Genomic DNA, 24,070 nt, shown 5'->3' with positions numbered 1-24,070 from the left:
GTTTAACACCTCATGCACCTTCCCGTGCTACCACCACTCAGTTGAGCACATTAGCTCGATAACTCTGTAGATATACTCCCTTATTCAAGCAAATAAGCCATTAGGTCCAATTCCCATATCCTGAATTTCCTGCCAAGCTTGTTTCCATCATACGACCACCATATCAATCTCCACACGCTGTACCCAAAAATGGCTGCATAACTTTGCTGAATTCACACTTTGCATCACTTTACTCATAGGACCACAATAACATTCTTTAAACATAATAGTCGAAATTCCACAAATCTGATGCTCCCATTGCATCTCATGACCTACATAGGTCTTGCTCTAGTTTTTACAACACCGATACGATTGAAGAGATGTGCCGAAATTCATAATCAACTATTGAATCAACAATTCATTGGATCTATACTCCTGACAAGTTCCATTACCTTGTCTCAAACCAAAGAATGATCTTTGCTCTATAATATACTTCATATAATCAGTTTACACTGACCCCAAATCTAGTAACCTCGTCTCACCCAGTACGAACTGCTCAGGCAATAAGTCACCTCGGACATAATCAAAAATCCCACAAGACGCCACAATGTGCGAGTGGGCTACCAATTCGAACGCGATACAAAAGGAAGGCGAACTCTGGGAGGAACTACTCAACTCGCACACTAACATGGACTTCCTCAGAAAACAGGGAAACAGAACACATAAAAGCAAATATAGGCACTGAACTGAACATCACACTGTTGCGGCGCGCAACCCGATCCAAACAACAAACCCATGGCGGCGTGCCACCCGATTCACATATAGAACCCACATAAGGAGATACACGTCGAGCTGAATAGCTCACCACATCCAAATACCGAATATCGGTCATAAACACACTAAGGTGCATAATACCATTCCCAAGGAAACATATAACGTTATAGGCTACAACTCAAGCACAACTGAGGTGTGATACATGATCTAAGTCTCAAGAGCCATCCTGCTCATATAACATCACCGCTGAGCGGAACCTCAACACATAAGGAATTTACCAAGCCGTCTCACAACTCATACATCGCAATATATCTTTACATGAATTATCTGACCACGAAATAAGACCGCGACTATCCTTCCATAAAGAGCGCATTGCTGAAATAAACACAACTGGCCTGACGTAAGGCTCACTTCCACATTTAAATCTATCCCCCGACCTCAAGTCGATCCTGATCGTGCCAAGCTAGGCCAATAATATTTCACAGGTGTATAACCCAATAAGCAGAGTGCCCTCCAGGCATAAATTCTCAAATGGATGATATTACCAAAATCCTCATACTTGGTTTAAATTTCTAATTAATCAAGTGACTACATGTCACACTTATACAATCTTCCTGTGGGACAAGCTCCCACCATCTTGCTAAATAATTAACGGGTTCGCACATTCAAACCACCGGCTGCACTAACGCTGAAAAGTGATCAAGAATCCCTAACCAGGATGCAAAGCCTTTCTCACAGAACACCGGTCTCAGGTGATACTGACATCAATACCCATCTTACTCAAAACACTGGAACTCCTTTCCTGCTCATCCTAGCTTGTAACACCACAGTCATTGACCAAACTGCGACCTTGGTCCTTACTTCAAATTCCATACCACTCACTGCACCTCACGTACCGATATACGATAGACATGATTTCCATCACAACTCTGGAACCGCCGATAGGCTAATATTTCATCACATAAGACTTCGGGAGAACTATAGCAACATACAGGCGAATTCTCATAACCGTCGAATATGCCAATATCTAAGTAGTGGTCCAAGCCACCATAACCCTTCCGGGATTTGCCTCCACATAACAAGCCATAAGAGAAGAATGCTTCTGAACAAAATCAATTACGGTGGCCGACAAGCCTCACACGTACCGCCACATATCACTTGCATAACTTGCTCACGCTGAAGGAACTGATCACTGACACCAATATGCCAATTCAACTATGGCTAATCAACCTACCTCCTTCCAATTTACCCTTAATTGCCTTGGAAATAATACTTCTCCATTCAACACATAACATACTCCATCTACACTCCTCCGGAGTGACCTTGAATTATGAGACCACGCTGTCTCAAATCCCACGAACCATTTCATATCTCCCAAATGCTACACCGCAAGTCAAAATATTATAGAACATTTTGAGCACCTTCTCATAAGCTGCTACAAAGCTTGATTCTTATCTGTATCTATAATGTCGACATCATTAGGCACCACACTTTGCCCTTTGAATTCATGAGGACCGTTACTGAGAGCTACCCGCTCCGACTTGGCCCCAAATGCAACCACTCCACTGAATTTGATAACATATGAATACCCTCTCTATGAAGCACCCAGCGGGATCACTTCCCTCGAAGCCTGCACCTATACGAGGCATAAATCATGAATCTTCCCTCAAGTCTGAACATGAGCCAATAAGGCTAACCAGAACATGCATTCAACAATTCATTTACTCAAATTACCACTCATGGTCCTTTTCCGTAGCCGCAATAACCCATCAATACGCTAATAACCAGAATTCACGCAGGTAATTAACCATGCAACCCAATCGTAAGCGGTGGGACTCTCCCACTTAGCTCAAAGCCACTATTACACGACTTTCGAACACATTAGAACCATTCTCTCAAGTCATTTACTCTTATTCAAAATACAATTCACCTGATCCAAGGAACATAACCACACGTGCCTCATTAGCACTCTGACACCGCAGGGTATGATCTCATTCCAGTACAACCAAACATCTTCCTACTCCATGCACCGAGCATTCTTTACCAACGACAGCTTAAGACATACTGTGATTCTCACACATCTATAAAGCACCATGTAGCCTTTGTCCAAGTTTTCCCTCACTCGTGCCATCTTCGGACCAATTTCCGTAACCAGAGCTGATTCGCCAGCATGCCTCGAACCGGAACCAATATAGCACATGACCGCACAATTATCTAATCAATAGCAAACTCCCCAACTTGGCTCGAAGCCATAGATCACAACACATATACACTATTGCTGTCGTAATACCATGGTGAGATTAAACTCACTCCTTCATTCACTCACACAATAGTTAAGCCCACTATTAGGCGACAATTTTTTTTTTTTAACTAAATCCCAAATTTTTCAAAAATTTCGGCAGATTTTCCTTTGTAATTGGGCATATCCACCTGCCAGAGAATCACCAAAACCATCCTAACAATACATCCACAACTTGACAAAGCATCACAATGAAAAATCAAACACTTATAGTCCACCTATCATCCAACAGGTCTCCATCGTCACTTCCAAGTCATATAGATACATCACGCAGTTGTAACATACTCATCACGTAGCTATCCATCCATCATTCCCACTAATAGGGACAATACCGAACATATAAGTTCAAAACACTTGCTCACATAATCAGCACCCCGGTGCTCAATCCATAGGCAATGATCCGGCCTCAAGTCCTCCCGACTTATCTAACATCAAACTCACAGAGATTACACCTCGCCCATCGATCGAGGAATTACAAGCCATCAAGGCACATCTAATACTGAGCATTCGTTCTCGCAAACGAATATGTGGAAGGAACAGTAAAAGTTACTTTTTCAAGCTGAATCAAGGAGGCACGATTAAGAATTCAAGAATATGAAGTTTTTCCTAAAGGTTCTGCAGCCTCCCGAGGATAAGTACAGACATCTCCGTACCGATCCGCGAGATTCTACTAAACCAGCTCATGACTCGCGAGACCTAGTAACCTAGGCTCTGATACCAACTTGTCACGACCCAAAATCCCAACCCGGTCGTGATGGCGCCTCTCGTGAGGACAAGGCCAGCCAATCAACAAAACAGTACATCTCTTTATAATTACTTAGCAGGAATAAGTCTAAATCATGGGCAATATAATCTTAAATGCGAAATAAACGTGATAGAACAAGGAAAACCATCCCAACTCAGCCCGAAATCGGGGTGTCACAAGTCATGAGCTACTACAGAGTTTACTAATATTTTACAAAGTCTGGAATTATCATAAATAACAAAGATAAGGGAGAAAACGGGGCTGCGGACGTCAACAGCTACCTCGTTACTCCTAGTCACCGTCTGGCCTGGAAAGAATCAGCGCTCAGGAGCGAACTCAGCTCTGCCTATATCTGCACACATGGTGCTCAAAAATCGCCCCAAACCGTATTATTTCGCAAGAAAATAGGTTAAAAAAAACGAGCAGAAACGCAACATCTTTTAATAAGCAAATCTGGTCGCTAAAGACCCAAATCTGGTCGCTAAAGGTGCTAATCTGGTCGCTAAAAGTGCCACACCAGACCTGATGCACCAGCACTCTTTAATTTCACTAAAAAGGCTCTAACTCCTTCATACGAACTCGGAATTAGACGATTCTTGTTCTTATGAGTCACAAATAATAATACGAACACAACCCTTCAATCGTTGCCCAGTGCGATATCCATTTCGCTCATTAAACAATTACTCATGTTTCGCGTCAAAACTCCAATTGCGACTTGATGAAATTAGACCAAAATTTCCAGATCAGTTCTATAATTCATTATCAAAATTCTGGAAGTCTCGGAATCAAATTTGGATCTCTAGAACTAAAAATGGACCTTTAGATCATTACATTTATGCTCAAAACGGCAAAAATCTTCCAAAAACTCTTTCAAAATTTGTCCGAGCCTCATGGGATCCCAACAAAGTATACTAACAAGTCCCATAATATGACACAAACTTAGTTGTTTCTTCGAATCACCAAAAACAACGCAAAAATACTAAATTCACCTCGGATTCAAGCCTATGAACTTTGAAACTTCTAATTTTCACATCCGATGTCGAAACACGTCAAAACTAGTCCGAATGATCTCAAATTTTTTAGACAAGTCCAAAATAACATTACGAAGCTACGCAACTCTCAGAATTCCATTCCGAGCCTCGGATCAAAATCTTACCTATCAACCGGAATTCGCCAAAATACTAACTTTGCCGATTCAAGCTTAATTCTACACCGGTCATCACAAAAATATTCCGGACACACTCCTAAGTCCCAAATCACCTAACAAAGCTATCCGAACCATAAAATTCGCATTTTGAGCACTCTAACACATAAGTCAATATCCGGTTGACTTTTCCAACTTAAGCTTCCTTAAAAGAGACTAAGTGTCTCAAACCTTACCAAAATCATTCACGAATGACTTCAAATTTTGCACACAAGTCACATTCGACATTATGGACTTGCCCTAACTTTCGGAATTGCATTCCGACCCCGATATCAAAATTTCCACTTCCGGTCGAATTTTCTCAAAAACCTTCAAATTTCTATATTTAGCCAAACGGCTCCAAAATGACCTACGGACCTCCGAATTCACTTCCAATCGCGATCCCAAATCTAGAATCACCATACGGAGCTACTCCCAATCTCGGAATTTCAAACGGACATCAATAACACTGAAATGAATTTTAAGCCAAACTAATGCAATTTCTTCTAAAATGCTATCTTCCACAATAGGCGCCAAAACGCTCCTAGGTTATCCAAAACCCGATCCGGGCATACGCCCAAGTCCGAAATCATCATACGAACCTGCTGGAACCTTCGGATCCCAATTCCGTGGTCGTTTACTCAAAAATCCAATCCTAGTTCATTTCTTCAATTTTAAGCTTTCAAAATGAGAATTTCCATTTAGATTTGACTCCAAACTTCCTGAATTTTAATTCTGACCATACACACAAGTTAATATACCTAAGATGAAGCTGCTCATGGCCTCAAACTGCTGAATGACGCGTCGGAGGTCAAAATGACCGATCGGATCGTTACACACAGGCCTTCCCATTCGAGAAGTGAGAGGTCAGCTAGTGGGAGGGAGGGGGAGTCAGTCATTTGCCTTCGCATTCACGTTGAGGCCATTATCTGCCACCAGAGCTTAGACGGGCCAGAGTTGATATGTTCTTGACCCTTCGGCAGGGTAATATGAGTGTTCGGGAGTACAACCTTCAATTTGATTCATTGGCTAGGTATGTGTCACGCCCTAAACTTGAAGAGGCGTGGCCGGCACCCGGTACCATACTCGGCCCAAGCGTACCACTCTGTAACTGTGAATTCTATAGGGGTAACCCTCAACCTAGGCCGATGAGGCCATATTCTGAATCATCTGAAAATATCGTCTCTCTCATATGAGGGGTAAACATAATCATCTAAAAATAAGCTCTCTCTTATCTATGTGGTAAACATACCCAAAAGCTGATATGTATAACTGTGCAGGCCGATGAAGCCGCCATGAACATCTACTGATATAAAAAATATACAGGACTCGTCTACAAGCCTCTAGTGAACTGTCCATGGTCGGGACAGGGCCTCGACCTATCCATCAAACCTGTAGATATAAAATGAACTCCAAGGTCTAGACCTGGTAACTCCGAGGAAGTGGAGCTTACCAACCAAGTTGATGCTTGACTCTATCTGCTGGGAGGATCTGTCCAACTGTCAATGAGGACTTGCAAGTATGAAATGCAGCATCCCCGGCAAAAGGGACGTCAGTACGAAATAATGTACTGAGTATGTAAGGCAACGAAATAACTGAAAGCTGAAACTGAGATGATAATATAATAACTGAAAGTAACTGGGAGTCAAAGATAATCTGAAAATATGCTTACCTGCTGATACTGACTCAACTCTCTCAATATACTAAGTAAAATAGATGTACGTCCTTATAAGGCTCGGTATGTGTAACTGCTCTACCATAGTAGGCTCGCCCATAGGCGCTCAGCCATACTAGGCTCTGTATCTCGTCCATTCTAGGCTTGCTTATAGGCGCTCAGCCAAAGTAGGCTTGGTATATAACTCGCCATCTGATCAAAGGTTGCCCAATAGGGGCTTGCCCAGCGATTATAGCTCGATGGTGGTGGAAATAGGGTAATACTGTATATCTATAGACTCTCTGCTCTCTTGGCTGACAGAAGACAAAACTACAGTGAATATAAAGTCCCGATAAGGGAGAATGCTGTAACTTATAAGACTAGGAAAATGTACATAAATTCAGGAATATGAACTTCTCTTTATGTCTCGTTATCAAACACAAGTAGTTACTGGATCATGCTAAAATGAAAGAAAGGTTTAGCCTTAACATACCTTATCACAATCTTTCAAATCACCAAGTTGAACTCGCCTCTTTGCACCTTAATCTACAACAACGACAATAATACTATCCTTAAGTTATGAAAGGTACAACTATCGCACAACGATCGACAAGTTTATTTTGTATAAAAATGGGCAGCATCTCCCCTATAATCCTTACTTCTTCCAAATTTAAGATAACACCAACAACACAAGAACACAACAATATCAATATATATACATTATTTTCCAACCTTATATACACCACAAAATACTATAAAATAGCCCAACACACCCCAATCTCTTCATACACAAAACTACCACCGCATTAGTGTCAAATAGCCCGAAAATGTTACGACGAACGACCAGACCTCCACCCTGCATTTATGTGTGTTTCTCCAAAACCTTCCTCCTCCAAGAGTCAAAAAAATAGTAGAAAAAACACGCAACCCAACAGCAACACAAAATAGTCCGCTATAAGTGAATAACTCAAACTCATGACTTCCGGTCACTGTCCCGTGAGTTCTTACAACTATAGAACGACTTACCATGAATTTACAGTAGAAAAAATGGATGAAAGAGAGCAGTAAACTTACCTTATTTGTTGGATAACTCAACTCCTATCTTGGTTCTTCAAACTCTAGGTTTTACCTCCAATTAGAACTTGAAAGGGATAGAAAATCAATTAGGATTTATGGGTAACTTTTGGGAGGAAGTTTGCAGGGGTTTAGGTCTGGTTATTTGTGATATATAATGAGGTTTATATTGCAGTAGATAATCCCTTAAATGGGATCTTTGTCTGACCCGAAATAGCCTCTTTTGGGCTCTCATTTAACCAAGTAGGTGACACATCTACTTGTCACCTTGCAGTCTACGTAGTCTCGCAAAAATACATATATCTTTATACTCCAATGTTGTATTGATAAGAGGTTTAATGCGTTAGAAAATAGACTCATATAGATTCAATTTGATGGGTGGAACACCCCATAACTCTAAGTATATTCAGAGAAAAGCGCAGTTACATTTGACCCAAATTTTCAGTAAAACTTATGAATGCAACTTGTGATGACTTTTGTCGACTTTTGTTCCACAAATCCCTTGACTTCAAAACATAACACACAACGATCATACGACTAACATAAAGCATAATATAACCTCCTTATCATGTTAAGAACCCTTGTCTCACCCCAAAAGTACATGTTATAACATTCCAAACTCGTCGACTTTTGACGAAACATTGTTTTCTTCAATTCCTTAGCTTCTAAACCTTCCAACCCTCTTTGTACTTGTTGTTCATGATCTTCAATATATGTAACATCCAAGGTACCATAATAAATTACTTTATGTGATTTCAAAGATGATCTCATTTGTTAGCTTACATCATTGACTTACGATGTACTCTCACGTACAAAAATATGGGGTGTAACAATCGCGTATAAGGACCCCTGGGTAGAAACATTTTTAAAACAGGACTTAGCCCATTTTGGGTTCATTAATTTCACTTCTTGGGCAAATTGGAGCTTTATAGAGAGGGTATTAAACCTAGCTATTGACGGTAAGTAATTCCTACCCAATATAAGTTTAATACATAGATTATGAGTAGATTTTGACATGTAAAATTGTGGAAATTATGTGTTAACTGGAAAAACCTAGATTTTGACAAAAATGATATTTAACCGCAAAAATGATTATGGAATTGGGTGAAATTTCCAAATCGAGGTTCAAAGCCTCAAATTACATTTAGAAAACTTTTTACTAAAATTCTCAATTACTTCACTTGGATTCGTTAATTAATTGCTAAAAACAAGGATGGAATCATGGATAATGAATAAATCTGAGTCAAAAATACTTACCCCAATCCAAATCTTTAAAATTCCCTCCACTAAAAGAAAATAGTCCTTTAGCGAGGGATAATTTGGTCGTTAAAAGTCCAATTTCAGTCGTTATAAGTTGATAACGACCGGAAAAACTCCGGTCGTCACCGGTCGTTAAAAGCTCTGACGTTAAAAGTTAACGACCGGTTTTACAATCCGATCGTTAAAGGTTCTTTAGCGACAGCATAATTTTCGGTCGTTATACATGCTTTTAGCGACATGATTTTCCCCTCGTTAAAATGTTATTCGGTCGTTAAAAAACTCTAATTACAACAACTAATTAAGTCAATTCAAGTGATTTTAGCGACCTATATTCCCTTCGTTGATTGTATAATTGCTTTTAACAGCCAAAATTCCCTTCGTTAATAGTCATTTATCTGTTAGAGAAATATGTCGTTAAAGAGTTTTAATAACCACATCTTTCTTCGCTAATATGAAAATGTAATAAATATAATTACTAAAATTTAAATTACATGAATAGTAATAATTCTTTATATGCTTTCATACACGCTGAACAACATTAGAAAATAAACCAAATACTTGATATCTTGTTAGTATAATGAACTAAAGTATCATATTTACCAGAAACCAATCCAAATTGTAAGACATCATTTTTAACAAGTCCTAAAAAGAGAAAGTAAAATTGCAGCATATATATGTACATAAGACAATGTCTTTAGTCATCCCTCACAAACCAAAAACCTCTTATACTTCAACTTGTTCTACACTTTCTTCAAGGAAAGGTTCTTTGAATTTCAAATTTCTAATCTGTTACAATAATAAATTTATGTTAGTTTAGTAACAAGGAATAAACAACCAAAGAAGATCATACTAAAGTATAATATAAAGATGAAAATTTTGAAGTGAAAAAGTACATGGTGAAATTGATGAACAAGCCTATTCGAATGACTACAAAATCTTTTTCTATGTTGGTCCAATAGGCATATTGTTCAACTTCTGAAAATGTAGTCTAAAGCTGAAAATTTTCAGAAAAAGAAGAAAGGGAAAGGATGACTCACAATGCAAGACTTCAATTCGATGATCGAGATAACAAGTGGGGGTTTAAAACAATAACGACTCTTAGACTTCAATCCCATTTCCTTGTTGGAATCAAAATTTAAAACCTCACTCACAAACAAATACTAGTACTACGTAATGCTATATTTATTTCAAGAATTCAATTCAATGGGATTAGAGTTTAAATTGGATAAAATAGAACAATTAAAGGCCTTACATTATATCAAGGATATGACATCAACATAGGAATATCATTGAATGTAATGAACGTGATCCAACGATCCTTAGACTGCAAAAATAATTCTTTTTTGTTAAGGAGTCTCCTTAGGTATTTATATTAAGGATAAATACTTTTTTTGGCAAAAATATCACTAAATATGATCCAATGTCCTTATGATGACAACTGCCGTTATATTGTACTTGTTGTAGGCGTCAAGGGCATGGTTACAATACATGTCATTTGATTTTGTCAAGGACTTGAGACAATGTAAGGTATGGGGCAGACGAGAATTGTGAAGATCAAATTTTGGTGAAGAAGTTTCAAGGTGATCTGAGGCAATTGTTGGATGATAAATAATGGCAGCAGGTGGTTGAGGGAACATGTTTGGATGATGCTAATAATAATGGGAACAAGTCCATTGTAGTTCATCAAGGATTTGATGTTAATAAGATGCGAAATACAGCAGTTGTTGCTAAGAATGCATCTGGGCAGCAGCAGGTCACAAAAACTGGAAAAGAACTAGCTAATAGTGTCACAAAAACTGGAAAAGAACTAGCTAATAGTGGTCCAATTAATCCTGTAGGTGATGTTTCAAAGGTGGTGGAGGGTCAATCTAAACCTACAGGTGATGTTCGTGCTACTATAGCCTTGGTGAGGCTTTACAAGGCTGTGAACTCAGCGTTACAAACTAATCATAAGTTGGATGGTAATGGGGAGGTGGCAGTCGCAGGGATGCAACAGGTTTTAAAGCTTCTATTGTGGCTAATGAGGGGCAAGAATCAAATGTTGTAGCTAAAGGATCTGATGTTTGTAAGCTACTACCTATAACAGCTGGTTCTAGTACTGCTACAGGTCCTGTTGACGCTACTATAGTTAGGGGTTCTCAGGTTTTACAACTACGACGACCTACTGTAATCTCACAAGTGGGGTCTGGGGAAGGTAGTGTGTACTAGCTGTTTCTGATAGACCCTCGATTGGCATGGCACGTGTAGCTTCTGGCAAATATTAGTGTTTTTTGAAGAATTAGCAAAGCACCTATGCCCAATGTCACACCAGTTTGACACGAGTACATTAAGGCAATTAAAGGATCCATGTATGACTATAGCATAGACCATTAAAAAAATGCAAACAAGCAACAATGTGATTCTTCAACGACTGAACGTCGACATGTGCTTTTATAAACTAATCAGCATAAAGTAGTGCAAACGGCATAAAGATGTCATTTATTATTTATATGGAAAAGGGCCAAAACTACCCCTATCGTATGGTAAATGGTTTATAAACCCCACTCCCCCTCCCCCCTCGTCCATTTATCCATCTGAAAATATATAGGACATTATTTTTAATTTCAAATTTACCCCCACGACTAACGGAATTCCATGCCTGCATCTCATTAACTGATGTGGCCTTATTTCATTTGTCCGCGTGGATCAGTGGGACTAACATTATCTTTGGGTATTTTTTTACCCATTAAACCGATCTGACCCATTTCTTTTACCTATGGGTCAGTCATTTAACCCTAAATCCACCGACAAAATACTTACTTTTTACCATTTCTCTCATTTCTTCTATCTAAACTATCAATGGCGATTTTAGGGCTTCGTTAGGGTTCATTGTCTGGTCCAATTTGGTGCGCTCAAAACAGGAAGACCTTTGATTTCCAGCGATATTAAAGTAAGTATTTACAGTTTAAAGTTATTAAATTGTAGGGTTGGGGAATATTTGGGAACTGACAGGTTTATGTCTGCTGCATGTGATGTTTTTATCTTTTCTGAGCTATTTTTTGTACCTTTCTAGAATTTTTTGTGTTAGTTTTGTTTTTGGTGGTCCTTATCGTATTGGTCCTACATACTAAAGCTATGTTTTTTGTCGATTTGTATAATTAATTGATGGTGGGGTTTTATATCTTTATATTTTTATTGTCGCTTTGTATTATACTGCTGATGTGGTCCCATTTTGCCCTTTTTTTATTGTTTTTGCATGTGATTTTATCCGATGAATGGTGGATAAAGTGAACTTATATTTTAATTATGGGGGCAAGTGGGTATTGGAACCTATGTTGTCTTATACTAAGAGAGATGTGCATGTGTTGAGTGGTTATGAAGTAGACCATCTCTCTTATATTGATTTGTGTAAAGAATACACAGAAGTGATAGGATATGTTGAGGTACAACAACTGATATTTCTTAACCCTTCTGGGAGGTATTTTTTGTTAGATGGGGATGAAGGGATTAGGAAGATTCAAGCCCTAATTAATGATGGTTTCACTAATGTACAATTATTTGGTGTTGACCTGTTGGATGATATTGTAAATGTTCCTGTATTTATCTAGTTTATAGCAGCAATAGATAGGATACCTATTGTTGTAGCTTCTAACTGTGATAGTAGTGAAGATGATACAAATATTGAAAGTGTTGATAGTGATTAAGATAGTGATTCCCTAGGTTTTTTTGAGAGGCAGAAGAAGTGTGAGGTAACTGACAACCTTGATAGGTATAAAATATTGGAAAAGGGTATGACTTTCAAAGATCTTGCTGAAGCTAAGGAGGATATTGGTTATTATATTGTGTCTAATATGAGGGGCCTTAAGGCAGATAAGAGTGATAAGAGAAGACTTAGACATAAGTGTCAGATTTGGTGTCCCTTTAAATGTCTTATTTCTAAGGATGGCAAAGATTAAGGGGTAAAGATAAAAATTTGGAGGGATGAACATGACTGTGGTAAAGTCTTTGAGAACAGAAGAGCTACTCCTATTGCTTTAGCACATTATTTTAAGAGAAAGATTCAAAATAATCCTAAGTTTAAGATTAAAAAGATGAAGGTTGATTTAGAGAATAGATTTAGTTTGAATGTGAGTGACTCAAAGTTAAAAAGGGTAAAGAGAATGGTTTTAGAGAAATTGGAGAGTTCTTACTTGGAAGAGTACAACAAATTGGAGGCATATGCTCAAGAGTTGAGAGAAACAAACATTGGTACTGATGTGGTGATACAGATATCCAAGGATGCAATGGAGGAAGGTAAGAGAAGATTTTTGAGATGTATGTCTATTTCCAAGCCCTCAAGAGTGGATTCAAAGCAGGTTTGAGACCTTTTATAGGTCTAGGTGGAACATTTTTAAAAGGCAAATGCAAAAGGATATTATTAGTTGTTGTTGCTCAAAATTCTTGCAAGCATGTGTATCCACTAGCTTAGGCTATAGTGGATAAGGAAACAAAGACAACCTGGCAAAGGTTCATGGAGAACTTGAAGGCTTCTTTGGACTTGAAAGATGGTGAAGGGTACACATTCATGTCAGATATGCAGAAGGTATGTTACCATATGCAGATTTTTACATTTAGCAGATTTTTACATTTAGCACATTCTTTGTTGATGTAGTGTTTCTTCATGTGTAGGGTGTGTTAGATGTTGTGAGGAATGTATGTCCACAATCATATCACAGATATTGTGCAAGGCATATTGAAGCAAATTGGAGCAAAAAATGGAATACTGATGAGATGAAAAAGTTAATGTGGTGGTGTTCTTGGAGCACATATGAGGAGGAATTTAAGGACATGTTGAAATAGTTAGGTGAAGTTTCTAAGGATGCTGTCAGGGACTTGCTGAATTATCCTCCATTAACCTGATGTAGAGCTTACTTTGATACCCAATGTAAGAACCCAATGGTGGACAACAACTTTACAGAGTCCTTCAACTCTTGGATTCTTGAAGCTAGACATAAGCCAATAGTGAAGATGCTTGAGGATATAAGAGTGAAGGTGAAGTTAACTACTTTGACTAACTGCTTGTTTACTGATTTACTACTGTTGATTAACTACTGATTTACTACTGTTGACTAACTACTATGTTACTGATTTCATACTATTGATTAACTACTGATTTACTATGTTACTGATTAACTATTGAAGGTGATGAATCAACTAAAGTATAGAGCAGAAGAAGTTAACAGTTGGAGAGGTGAATACAACCCATATGCAATGGAGCTATAAATGATTATAGAGAGATGACTTCAAAGTGCAAGGAAAATTTTAATGGAGAAAGGGGTTTTGAAATAAGTGAAGGTGAAGACAGGCACACAGTGATTCTGGAGCAACAAAGGTGCACATGCAGGCTTTGGGACTTGTTTGGAATCCCTTGTGCTCATGCTATTAAGGCACTCTTATATAAGAAACAAGACCCAACACTTGGGATTCACTGGTGGTATTCCAAACAAGTCTGGCAGTTGGTGTATCAGCACAAACTGCAGCCTGTTAGAGGTGAAAGATTCTAGAAAGTTGAGCCACACCAAGCCATAGATCCACCACCACTAGCAAAGATGGTTGGTAGACCTAAAGTGAAAAGGTCAAGAGAGAAGGATGAAGCTAGGAAAAGGCAAAGACAATGGTCAACATCTATGAAGGGTCTTCAGATGACTTGCAGTTTTTGTGGCCAGCCAAATCATAATAAAAGAAGTTGTTCATTATCCAACAAGGTATTCTTTCAATCTGTTGTTTATACTCACAATCTGTTTTTTTTACTCATAAGATAACATGTATATTTGATTATAATTATAGTCAAAGAAAGTGCAAGACCACACTTAGACAAATGAAGACCAAGAATCAGAATTTTTTATAGTCCCTACTCCAGGTTTTAAAGCACAATACCAACAATCCAGTCAGAACACTCAGCAGCCAACTCAGTCATCCAGTCATGACACTCATCAGCCAAGTTAGCAATCCAGCCAGAACACTCAGCAGCCAACTCAGCCATCCAGTCATGACACTCAGCAGCCAAGTCAGCAATCCAGTCAAAACACTCAGCAGCCAACTCATCCATCCGGTTAGGACACTCAACAGCCAAGTCAGCAATCCTGCCATGACACCCAGGCAACTAAGATGCCAAGTCAAAGTATTCAGACCAGAAGAAGGCTTATTCAAGTAGACTTTGGTGCAGAAGCTGACCCAGTTTTGAGGCCTAAGATTGTGTCTGATATTAAGACTAGACTTCAGTGTAGGAATCAACAAAATTCTGGCACTAGGAAGATACCATTCACAGGTGATCACACTAGTACAACCAACAAAACTGCCATACTCCCCAAAGAAAACTACCTGGAAGGGGAAGGAAGCAATGACAACAGCTCAATTGTTGGGTGTGAAAGAGAAAAACATTGGCAAACTTAAAGCTAGAAGAGTCAAGGGGAGGGGCAAGGGGGAGTAGTGTAGCAAGAAATGATGAATGTAATATACATTAAAATCCTTTTTTGCATGACTGTTCGAGTACATGTTGTTTGTTTATGTTCTAGGTTTTTAGACAAGTAAATATTGTGACAGTGGTACAGGTTTTGGATCACACATTTACTTGTCTAATAGCAATATTTTGTTGGGCTGAAATCTTGAAACAATGTAAATTTGCTACCCGATTAATGGCAATGTTCTTCTTGTCTATCTTGTCTATCTATAAGAGATTTCTATTTGTTATTGTGATTGTCTGTGCATGTGCACCTTTACAAATGAAGAATTTAAATATTGTATGAGAGTGAAGAGAATGGTAACAAACTTCATTTCATACCAAAAGAGAACCATTATAATTTTCAAATGTAGAATTACAAAAGGAAACATAATACATAAACATTACAAATGCAGAAAAAGGAAATAAATCAGAACCTAATACATAAACATCTGCAAACTTCATATTTCAATTTTGTGGTTTAACTTCAAACTTCATCAAAACATAATACATAAACTTCAAACTTCTGCATCATAACATAACTACACCATAACATAACTACACTACATCATCTTAAAAACTAGTATTAACACAAAGACAATCCTAGAAAACAAAATAAACAACTTCATATGTTGTAGTTGAGCCTCCATCCTAGCAACCTTCTGTAACTTTGCTGAATTAATTCCCTCGACCTCTTCCATTATTTTCTCCATTTTCAGTCTTTCAGCAGAAACTACAACTTCCAAATTAGCCACCATCTTCTTCAGATAATTTCTTTCAACTTCCATTGACTTCAGTAAAGTATTCAAGTTATGGATTAGCATCGTCACATGTGGTGGCATCTCTTCATCTTGCCATTCCCACAAACCACATGAAGAGGCATCGTCAAAACGAGGGCATTTGTAGAATCGACGACCACCATTCAATTGAGTCTTAGCCACAAAATGATTTGCAGTTAAACCACAACCACAAAGACGCGACGAACCAGAAGAGACAGAATTTTCAGATATTTCGAAAGAAAAAGACAAGATTTAATTAGTTGTAAAAGAGAAATTTTAGAGAATAATAAAGGGGAATAGGGGAACAGATGACCTATGTTCTAAATTGGGGAAGAAGACGAGTAAAAATGTGGGTTTAGGGTTAAAAGACTAACCCATAGGTAAAAGAAATGGGTCGGATCGGTTTAATGGGTAAAAAGATACCCAAAGAAAATGTTAGCCCCACTGATCCACGTGGACAAATGAAATAAGGCCACATCAGTTAATGAGATGCAGACATGGAATTCCGTTAAGGGGGGTAAATTTAAAATTAGAAACAACGTCCTATATATTTTCAGACGGATAGATAGACGGGGGGCTTTTATAAACCATTTACCATACGATAGGGATACTTTTGACCCTTTTCCGTTATTTATATGACATGAGAGAGAAAAAAGCATGAGATTCTCCTAACCTTAACTTCTATGGTAAAGTCTCCAGGAATAACCTTGTGTAACTCTTCACTATGAACAGCCACTGGTATTCTGTGGACAAGTAGCTTTGCCACCTTGGGCTCTTGCACCTAAATTCAAAGGAGTAGATGACCATCTTATAATCAGGACACAAGAAAGAAAATAAAATTTAAAATAAAAGGCTTTATGATATTACCACCTCACGAACTAATGGTATGATACAATCAACTCCATGTTCAATCTTGGCAAGAACAAATTTCATTGCAGTACATACATCATCCAGACAATTATGTGGAGAGTCCTTCTTTCGAAGTTCAAAACCTAAGACAGACTATATGGAAACTATTGTAAGTAAGCAATAGCATTCACCAAGCAGAGCTTGTGATAAATAGTTAAATACTTATTAATCTTCAGTTTATAAAAGGAACCACAGTTGGAAAAAGAAGAACAGGGAGACAAACCATAAAGACTGCTAAAAAAAGTAGCACAACTATTTTACTAAACATAAAACGAATAGAGTTATTTGGAGTGTTCAGATAAAAGCATTTGAAAAAATGTCTGCACTTAAAAATTCCCAACTAAAATAGGAATACAAAGTAAGGGTTGATATGGCCAACAATTCAACAGAGTGGACATATCGTAGTATGGGAAAGAAATACTAAGATTAAAAAAGCACAGCTTACTTTACACAAATTACATAAAGAAGATCTTCTATTAGAAGGTTGATCCCGATGTTTGAAGACATAAAATGTGTCAATCACTCTTGCATGATCTACCTTCAAAGCTATTAAGAACAACATAACAGAGCTTTATCAAAAAAACAAAAAGAAGCGAAGGACATAACTGAGGAAAAGCATGACATAATACTCTAAGGACAGGGAAAGAAAAGAGAAAAGGGAGTAGAAATAACATTAAAGTCTGGGGATATTAAAAAGAGACACGTGATCATAGAAGTCATATCATTCCATTACCAGTAGATGTGCACCAAAGATTTGAATGTTAATTAAAGACCATCACTTATGATGCAATATGCAGCTTACCTCGAAGGTCATTGTGTAAACTGTGGCCAATCAATATGGTTACATGTGATAATAACTTCTTCATGGACATCTGTACATCAGCCAATGAACAAGAAACTTTATCTAAATCTCCAGCGGTTTATTCCAGTAATCTCAGTTCTGTAATCTGCAATTGGTTTGTTTGGATTCACAAATTCATTTAGTCTAACCTCCTCGTGTGATGGAAATGAGTAATCAGTCGGATATTGAGGGTGCTCAAAAGTTAAACGAATCAGTCCCTGCACTGCCACAATATCAATTTATTAAGCACAAAAGTTGTTGGGAAAAAAAGTGTGTGTGTATAGTGGGGGGGTGGTTTATCAAAATTGGAGAGCATGCAACTATTTTGCTATCAATAATTCTGAATATTAATTCCAATTTTTATTTTTATCTTTAATTTTTTCTATCACCATGCCCGGCTAGCTTGCGAGCAACTTGACTATAATCCATCGAGCAGCATGTCTTGCCCACAAGCATATGTTGGCAATGGTAACTCCGCCCACCAAGGTTAGAGAAAATCACTCATCATAGCATGTGTTGTAGCTGGTATTCAAACCACGGATCATCAGGTTGTCACTCTCAAATATCAACTATATATTAACAAGTTATAGCCGTAGTAAAATTCTAACAGAACAAGTTATAGCCGCAGTTAAATTCTAACAAAACAAGTTATAAGACCTATTAGCAGCGACTGGAGATGAATTAGCTACTCTCAACCCACTTAAGTAGATTTTTCCCAACTATCTTACAACAAAACCAACCTAATGTCACAGTTATGAATCGTAATAATACTAGAAGCCAAAATATACTCTTCACATGTTCCGCAGATTAACTATCCGGGGACTTTTTCTGAAGCTTCTCTACAGCATCTCGAATGGAATAACATTGAAACACCTTTTTAAAAAGCTGCACAAAAGGGACATTATGGCATTAGTAGTAGCAGCATTATTTTACGCTAATTAACCGAATGAAAACAAGAGGTAATCGATATTAACCATCTTTATGTCATACTCTTGACTAAACGTCTTCAAAAACGCAAGCAGATCATCAACGGACCTCTTGGACGGGTCACTCAAGCTAACCCCTAACTTCTAGTCATATGATCTCAAAAAATCTTTCCACCCTCCGCTACTTCCTTTCATCTGTCGCTTTTGAGCTAACTTGACAATTTCGACTAGAACCTTTTATAACAATTAAACATGAGAAATTACATATCATCGTTCCTCCTGAAGCTAATTGTTAGAAATTATCTATTGTACATAAATTTTGAATTTGCACTATTGGAAAGCCTAATTATTGTCTAGTTCTACAAAAAAAATGTAAAACTAGCTCAGAAATATGAACATATTTATAAATCGTTTAACCAGCTAATTGTACTTAACTCCTGCAAAAGTGGGTACATAAAAACTAATTTAAACGAGGGCAAGTATTAAACAGGTTAATTTTGTGAGCATTTACTGTATAATCAACAAAATTGCAACTTTACGCGGCTGCGAGATTCACCTCTTTCTTCACTGATGAGGCAATCTTCAAATCCATTGCTAGGGCGGCTCTAAGGTTTAGCAGGTGAAGTCCTTGCCCTAGCCCCCAAATATTTAGCAGGTGAAGTTCTTGCCCCAGCTCTAAGGGGTTCTCAGGTTTTGAAGAATGCAAAAGCACCTGTGGTTGATCGAAAGGACTGCTATAATTATAGATGTTGAGCAATACGCTAATGCAGCTGGACAGTTGATCACTAAGGAACTTGAACAATCTAAGATGCAACTCTCAACAGATCGGAAGGAGAAAAGAGCTGGGCAGGTACTTGATGCTCTAACTCCTAATGGGAATCGAGCTCAATCATCTCCTGAAACTATTGCTGCTTTGAAGGATCCTAAGGCAACAGATGGTACAAAGGTGTTGAAATTTCCTACTGAGAATCCAAAACATTAAGGAAGTGTCACGAGTGTACATTTTTCTCTGTTTGTCTAAAGAATCTGCTATACGCTTTGTTTATTCCATCTCTAACAAAAGTGATAATTTTATCATCTTACTAATTATAAAAAATTAAAAGCAAAAAGAGAACTTATCCCATCAGATTGTCCAAAAAGAAGAAGAGGATAACTAGGAACATGGTCCCTACCCCAAACAAACCTTCTCCATCATATACAACAGAACCAGTACTGCCTTCCCAATGGGTAGCAGATGATATACTTTGTATAGGAATGAATATTAGTATACAACAAGTGTCAAGGAGATAGGAAATAACAATGTTAGAAAGAACAATGGTGGCACCTCCACCTATGCTAGAAATTGTTGGACAAAAAATGAGCAGACTAAGAAACACAACAATTAGTGAAGGAACCATTGGTGATGGCCCTCTGTTGCCCATATCAACAGTTGGTGTATGTACATGATCAACCAGCTTTTGTACCTACTGAATTGTTTGAAAAACCAGTATGTTCTAAAGCTACAACTGTGAATAGGGTGTCTCAGGTTTGTGAGGGGAAAAAGTAGATTTCTAAAGACCCTACTGTTGATCGTGTTTCAGATCGAGGATGTACTCAAGTTTGTTGAGATAATGAAGCAACTGGGGTAAGGAAAAACTTAATGAAACCGTGCAGCAATCAAATTTTGAACAGGGGCAGATATATGTGGATAAAACATCTGTTCAGGTGCTTCACGCTCCAGGCAAATCTTGACAAACTCCTATAGCAGTAGCTTGATACTTAGATGTTACTGATGGGTTTAGAGATGATAAGTGTGAGAAGCAGGCAGCAGATACCATAGAATCAGTTTCTCCAGCTATGCAACAACTCAAAGGACGAGATTGGATAGTGGTAAATCGATCTCATACATCACAGAGTAAAATAGGATTTTCAATCTACTAACCTATTAAATGATTCAATCTATTGATCTTGAAGATGGTGATGAAGGCTAATCAAACACTAGCTTTGCAAGTTGTGCGCATTTAGTCCCTAGCCCATCCATCCTGAAAGAGCATGATACAATATGTGGTTGCAAGTTAAAGCAAATATTGGGCCAGTACGATTAACCTGATGAACTCATATGGATGAAATACCTATTCCGAGAATTGAAGTTTGTGCAGATTAATCAGACAACTATGTACAGTAATCAAACTGCAATTCGTATTGCATCTAATCCAGTATTTTTAAAGAGAACCAAGCATATAGAAATGACAGTCGGTTTATCATAGAGACACCATCACCAAGTCAGCAAAGTCAGAGGACTAACTTGCTTACATACTAAGTTCCTTGTTAATCTATGAACTATATATGTAGGTTGAAACAAAATGTGGTACATACGACATATATACACACACCCCTTGAGGGGGAAGATAGCTAGGCTTAGACCAAGTTAAATACGTACAGAAGTAACAGTGCACATACTAGTGTCTCACATCGGCTAAATGTAATATACACATTGTAAAGTATGCCTATAAAAGACTCCATCATACTACATTCAACTTTACGCATTCTCCCAATCTTTTCTCCTTTTTTGTCTTCTCATATACCTCCTCACCCCTTCTAAATCAATCCCGAATGAGTATGACATTTTGGTACAATGCATAGTAGCTTGCATCGATGCTTATTTGGTCACTCATCACAAAGTTTCTACTAGTGTCATTTCCATCATAGTTGTTATATAATAAGCTTATGAGGATTCCTTAAGGCTGTTGTATAATTAGATAAGCTATAATGGAGGAAAGGACCAAAAGAGGACAGTGCATCCACCCTCTTCTCTAGATTACTTCTAGTTGAAACACAACATTTCTCCCCCTTTTCCTGTCCATTTTGGTTTAACACATTGATTCATCTTATTGTCCCATCAATATATAGATAGAAATAATTTCTGTATTTTGTGTCATTCTTTCACCAAAGGGAACACCAACATCCATATACATACAAGTGTGATCGCAACCGCTAAAAATTATCAACTTTAATTTTAGGAGGACCGATATTTTGACAGTTATACTTGGCACTCAGTGAAACTGATAACACAAAATTGACAATCAGAATACACGGTTAGAGAAGATGATTTAATCGTGGCAGGAGATATAGTAGTTGCTCGTTAAAAACAGATATCGCTTAACAGATGGGGAGTCAAATCACAATCTATGCTCTGGCCTCTCTCATCCCTGCTCCTAGTTCAGATGCCTTTTCTAGCGAAATTATCACTCAGTTCACATAGAAAAGGGTAAAATTTTGAACCTTACCTTGAATTCGCCGTAGCAGTTCTCTGCTAATTCGTTCAAAACTGAGGTTTATGATGAAACTGTTAGAGAAGTCGATGTTTCAGGCTTTTTAGTTTTATACGAACTATTTAGAGAATTGTCGACGTCTTAGGGCTTTTTCCTTTTTCTGGGGGGTGGGAGATTTGGCGGAAATGTGGGGAAAATGAGGGAAAAGGTAGCTCCTTTTCTTAATTAATAATTATTTAACGACCGGCTGTATTATATTTAACGGCCGAATATTATCCCTTCGTTAATATTGAGCTAAAAATTAGTTTTAACGACTGGAAAAAAATTTAGTTGCTATAAATACACTTATAACGACCAGATTTATGTCCCTTCGTTAAGAAATGATCGTTAAAAATTAAATTTCTTGCAGTGCTCCAAGATCGCCCAAATCCGAGCTCTCTAACTCAAATTGTGATAATCTAACCAAAACCTTCGAAATATAGCACTTAAATAATCAGCCCGGGCATATGCATCGCGGTTGCTAAAGCAAAAATACACCACTCCCAAATACCCCTCACAAACGCGGTCTAACTGTCGCGATCGTGACCTTCATCGACCTAAACCTTCGGGACCGAATCCCTAGTCACACGATTGTATCCCTAGTCTCGCGAGTGCGAAGGTGTAGCTCCGACCTTTCCCCAGCCTTAACGCTGCGCTAAAGCGAGGCCCCCTCACGAACACAAAGGCCAACGATCACAATACACCACGAACGCGTCCCGACCTACGCGATCGCGAAGAACAACCGCTAGCTGCCCAAATTCCTTTACACAATCGCAAGCCTAGCTCCGTGATCTCGAAGCACTGCAGACACACCAGCAACTCCCAAACACCTAGGAATGATCTGAAACCATTCGGGAACTCACCCGAGGACTCCGGGACCCCATCCAATCCCAAAATATAATACGGACATGCTCGAGGCCCCAAATTAAATAAAACAACATCAAAACCACGTATTGCATGCGCCTCGATTCAAGCCTAAGGACCTAATGAACTTTCAACTCACAAAACTCATGTTGAACCTTATCAAATCAACTCAGAATGAACTCAAGTTTTGCATGCAAGTCCGAGATAACACAATGGACCTATTTCAACTTCCGGAACCAAAATTCGAACCCAATATCTACAAAGTCAACTTTCGGCCAAACTTATCACCTTTCAAACCTTTAAGTTTCTAACTTTTGCCAATTTAAGCTAAGACGAATTAGGAACATCCAAATCAAAATCCGTACATATTTCTAATTCCAAAATCATCATACAATGCTATTGGAAACATCAAATCGCCGCTTTGGGGTCATTTACACAAAAGTCAAACTCTGGTCAACTCTTACAACTTAAGCTTCCAACCTTGGGACTAAGTATCCCAATTCACACCAAAACCTCCCCGAAACCAAACCAACCAGCCCGGCAAGTCACGTAATGACAAATACATATGTATAATACATACCGACTAAGTCGTTACAGTGAAGTGGCATTTTGGCTGAATCTGCTGGAACGTCTCAAAATACACCCAACTTTTCATGTAAGCTTCCTAAAACCGTTTTATGAAGATGCTGAAGATCCAATAAGGGCGGTATTTGAATGTGCTCCTCCAGTAGAGCATAAGCAATATGGGGAGACCATTGAGAAGATTTTGGATCACCGTACGCTGGGTTATAGAAAAAAGAACTGAAGGATAGAGTTCTTGGTTCAATGTTACGGGGAAACAAGAGTGTGATACGACTTGGGAGAAAGGGTCATCTATACGGAAATTTAAAGAAGAAATCTTGGCGTATCTGGATTCTGCCTCGTCGAGGGCGACGAACTTATCTGGTGGGGGAGGTTTGTTAGCCCCTCAGCATGGTTAATCTAACATTGCGTGGGCGTGATGAGAGATTTACATGATGGACCTCGGCACAACCCT

At 38.3% G+C, this 24,070-nt stretch overlaps 2 protein-coding genes across 4 annotated transcripts; one reads left to right on the top strand and one right to left on the bottom strand.

The window, feature by feature from the left end:
• The first annotated feature begins 13,038 nt into the window (after positions 1–13,038).
• On the top strand, positions 13,039–14,209 carry LOC142170339 (uncharacterized). The gene is made up of 5 exons (XM_075232232.1): positions 13,039–13,302; positions 13,416–13,529; positions 13,616–13,725; positions 13,852–13,978; positions 14,129–14,209. Exons 1-5 carry the CDS (start codon positions 13,039–13,041, stop codon positions 14,207–14,209), a joined length of 696 nt encoding a protein of 231 aa, XP_075088333.1.
• Positions 14,210–15,907: 1,698 nt separating this feature from the next.
• Positions 15,908–22,132, bottom strand: LOC107789218 (small RNA degrading nuclease 1-like). 3 transcript variants are annotated; one of them, XM_075233168.1, is made up of 5 exons: positions 18,104–22,132; positions 17,916–17,985; positions 17,075–17,206; positions 16,878–16,985; positions 15,908–16,357 (listed from the first exon to the last, which is right to left on the bottom strand). In XM_075233168.1, the coding sequence occupies exons 2-5, from the start codon at positions 17,925–17,927 to the stop codon at positions 15,989–15,991; spliced, it is 621 nt and encodes a 206-aa protein (XP_075089269.1). In that variant the 5' UTR covers positions 17,928–17,985; positions 18,104–22,132; the 3' UTR covers positions 15,908–15,988. The 3 variants fall into 3 exon arrangements, with proteins under 3 accessions (XP_075089269.1, XP_075089268.1, XP_075089267.1); XM_075233167.1 differs by having other exon boundaries at positions 17,916–22,132; XM_075233166.1 differs by lacking the exons at positions 17,916–17,985; positions 18,104–22,132 and adding an exon at positions 17,559–17,896.
• Between the last annotated feature and the right edge of the window lie 1,938 nt (positions 22,133–24,070).

Source organism: Nicotiana tabacum, chromosome 16 (assembly GCF_000715075.1).
Source record: "Nicotiana tabacum cultivar K326 chromosome 16, ASM71507v2, whole genome shotgun sequence".
Classification (NCBI taxonomy): domain Eukaryota; kingdom Viridiplantae; phylum Streptophyta; class Magnoliopsida; order Solanales; family Solanaceae; genus Nicotiana; species Nicotiana tabacum.
The sequence above is the reverse complement of the archived record's forward strand: the minus strand, read 5'-3'. Positions and strand labels throughout refer to the sequence as shown.

What these genes read in the sequence shown, in the direction of transcription:
- LOC142170339 (XM_075232232.1), top strand. Translation starts at nt 13,039, where the DNA reads ATGAAGGTTGATTTAGAGAATAGATTTAGTTTGAATGTGAGTGACTCA. An exon ending in TCATGTCAGATATGCAGAAG is followed by an intron (nt 13,530 to 13,615) that starts GTATGTTACCAT and finishes CTTCATGTGTAG; the next exon opens with GGTGTGTTAGATGTTGTGAG. An exon ending in TTGAGGATATAAGAGTGAAG is followed by an intron (nt 13,979 to 14,128) that starts GTGAAGTTAACT and finishes TAACTATTGAAG; the next exon opens with GTGATGAATCAACTAAAGTA.
- LOC107789218 (XM_075233166.1), bottom strand. Translation starts at nt 17,675, where the DNA reads ATGTTGTTCTTAATAGCTTTGAAGGTAGATCATGCAAGAGTGATTGAC. An exon ending in TCATACCATTAGTTCGTGAG is followed by an intron (nt 16,986 to 17,074) that starts GTGGTAATATCA and finishes CTTTGAATTTAG; the next exon opens with GTGCAAGAGCCCAAGGTGGC. An exon ending in ACTTTACCATAGAAGTTAAG is followed by an intron (nt 16,358 to 16,877) that starts GTTAGGAGAATC and finishes TTTGTGGCTAAG; the next exon opens with ACTCAATTGAATGGTGGTCG.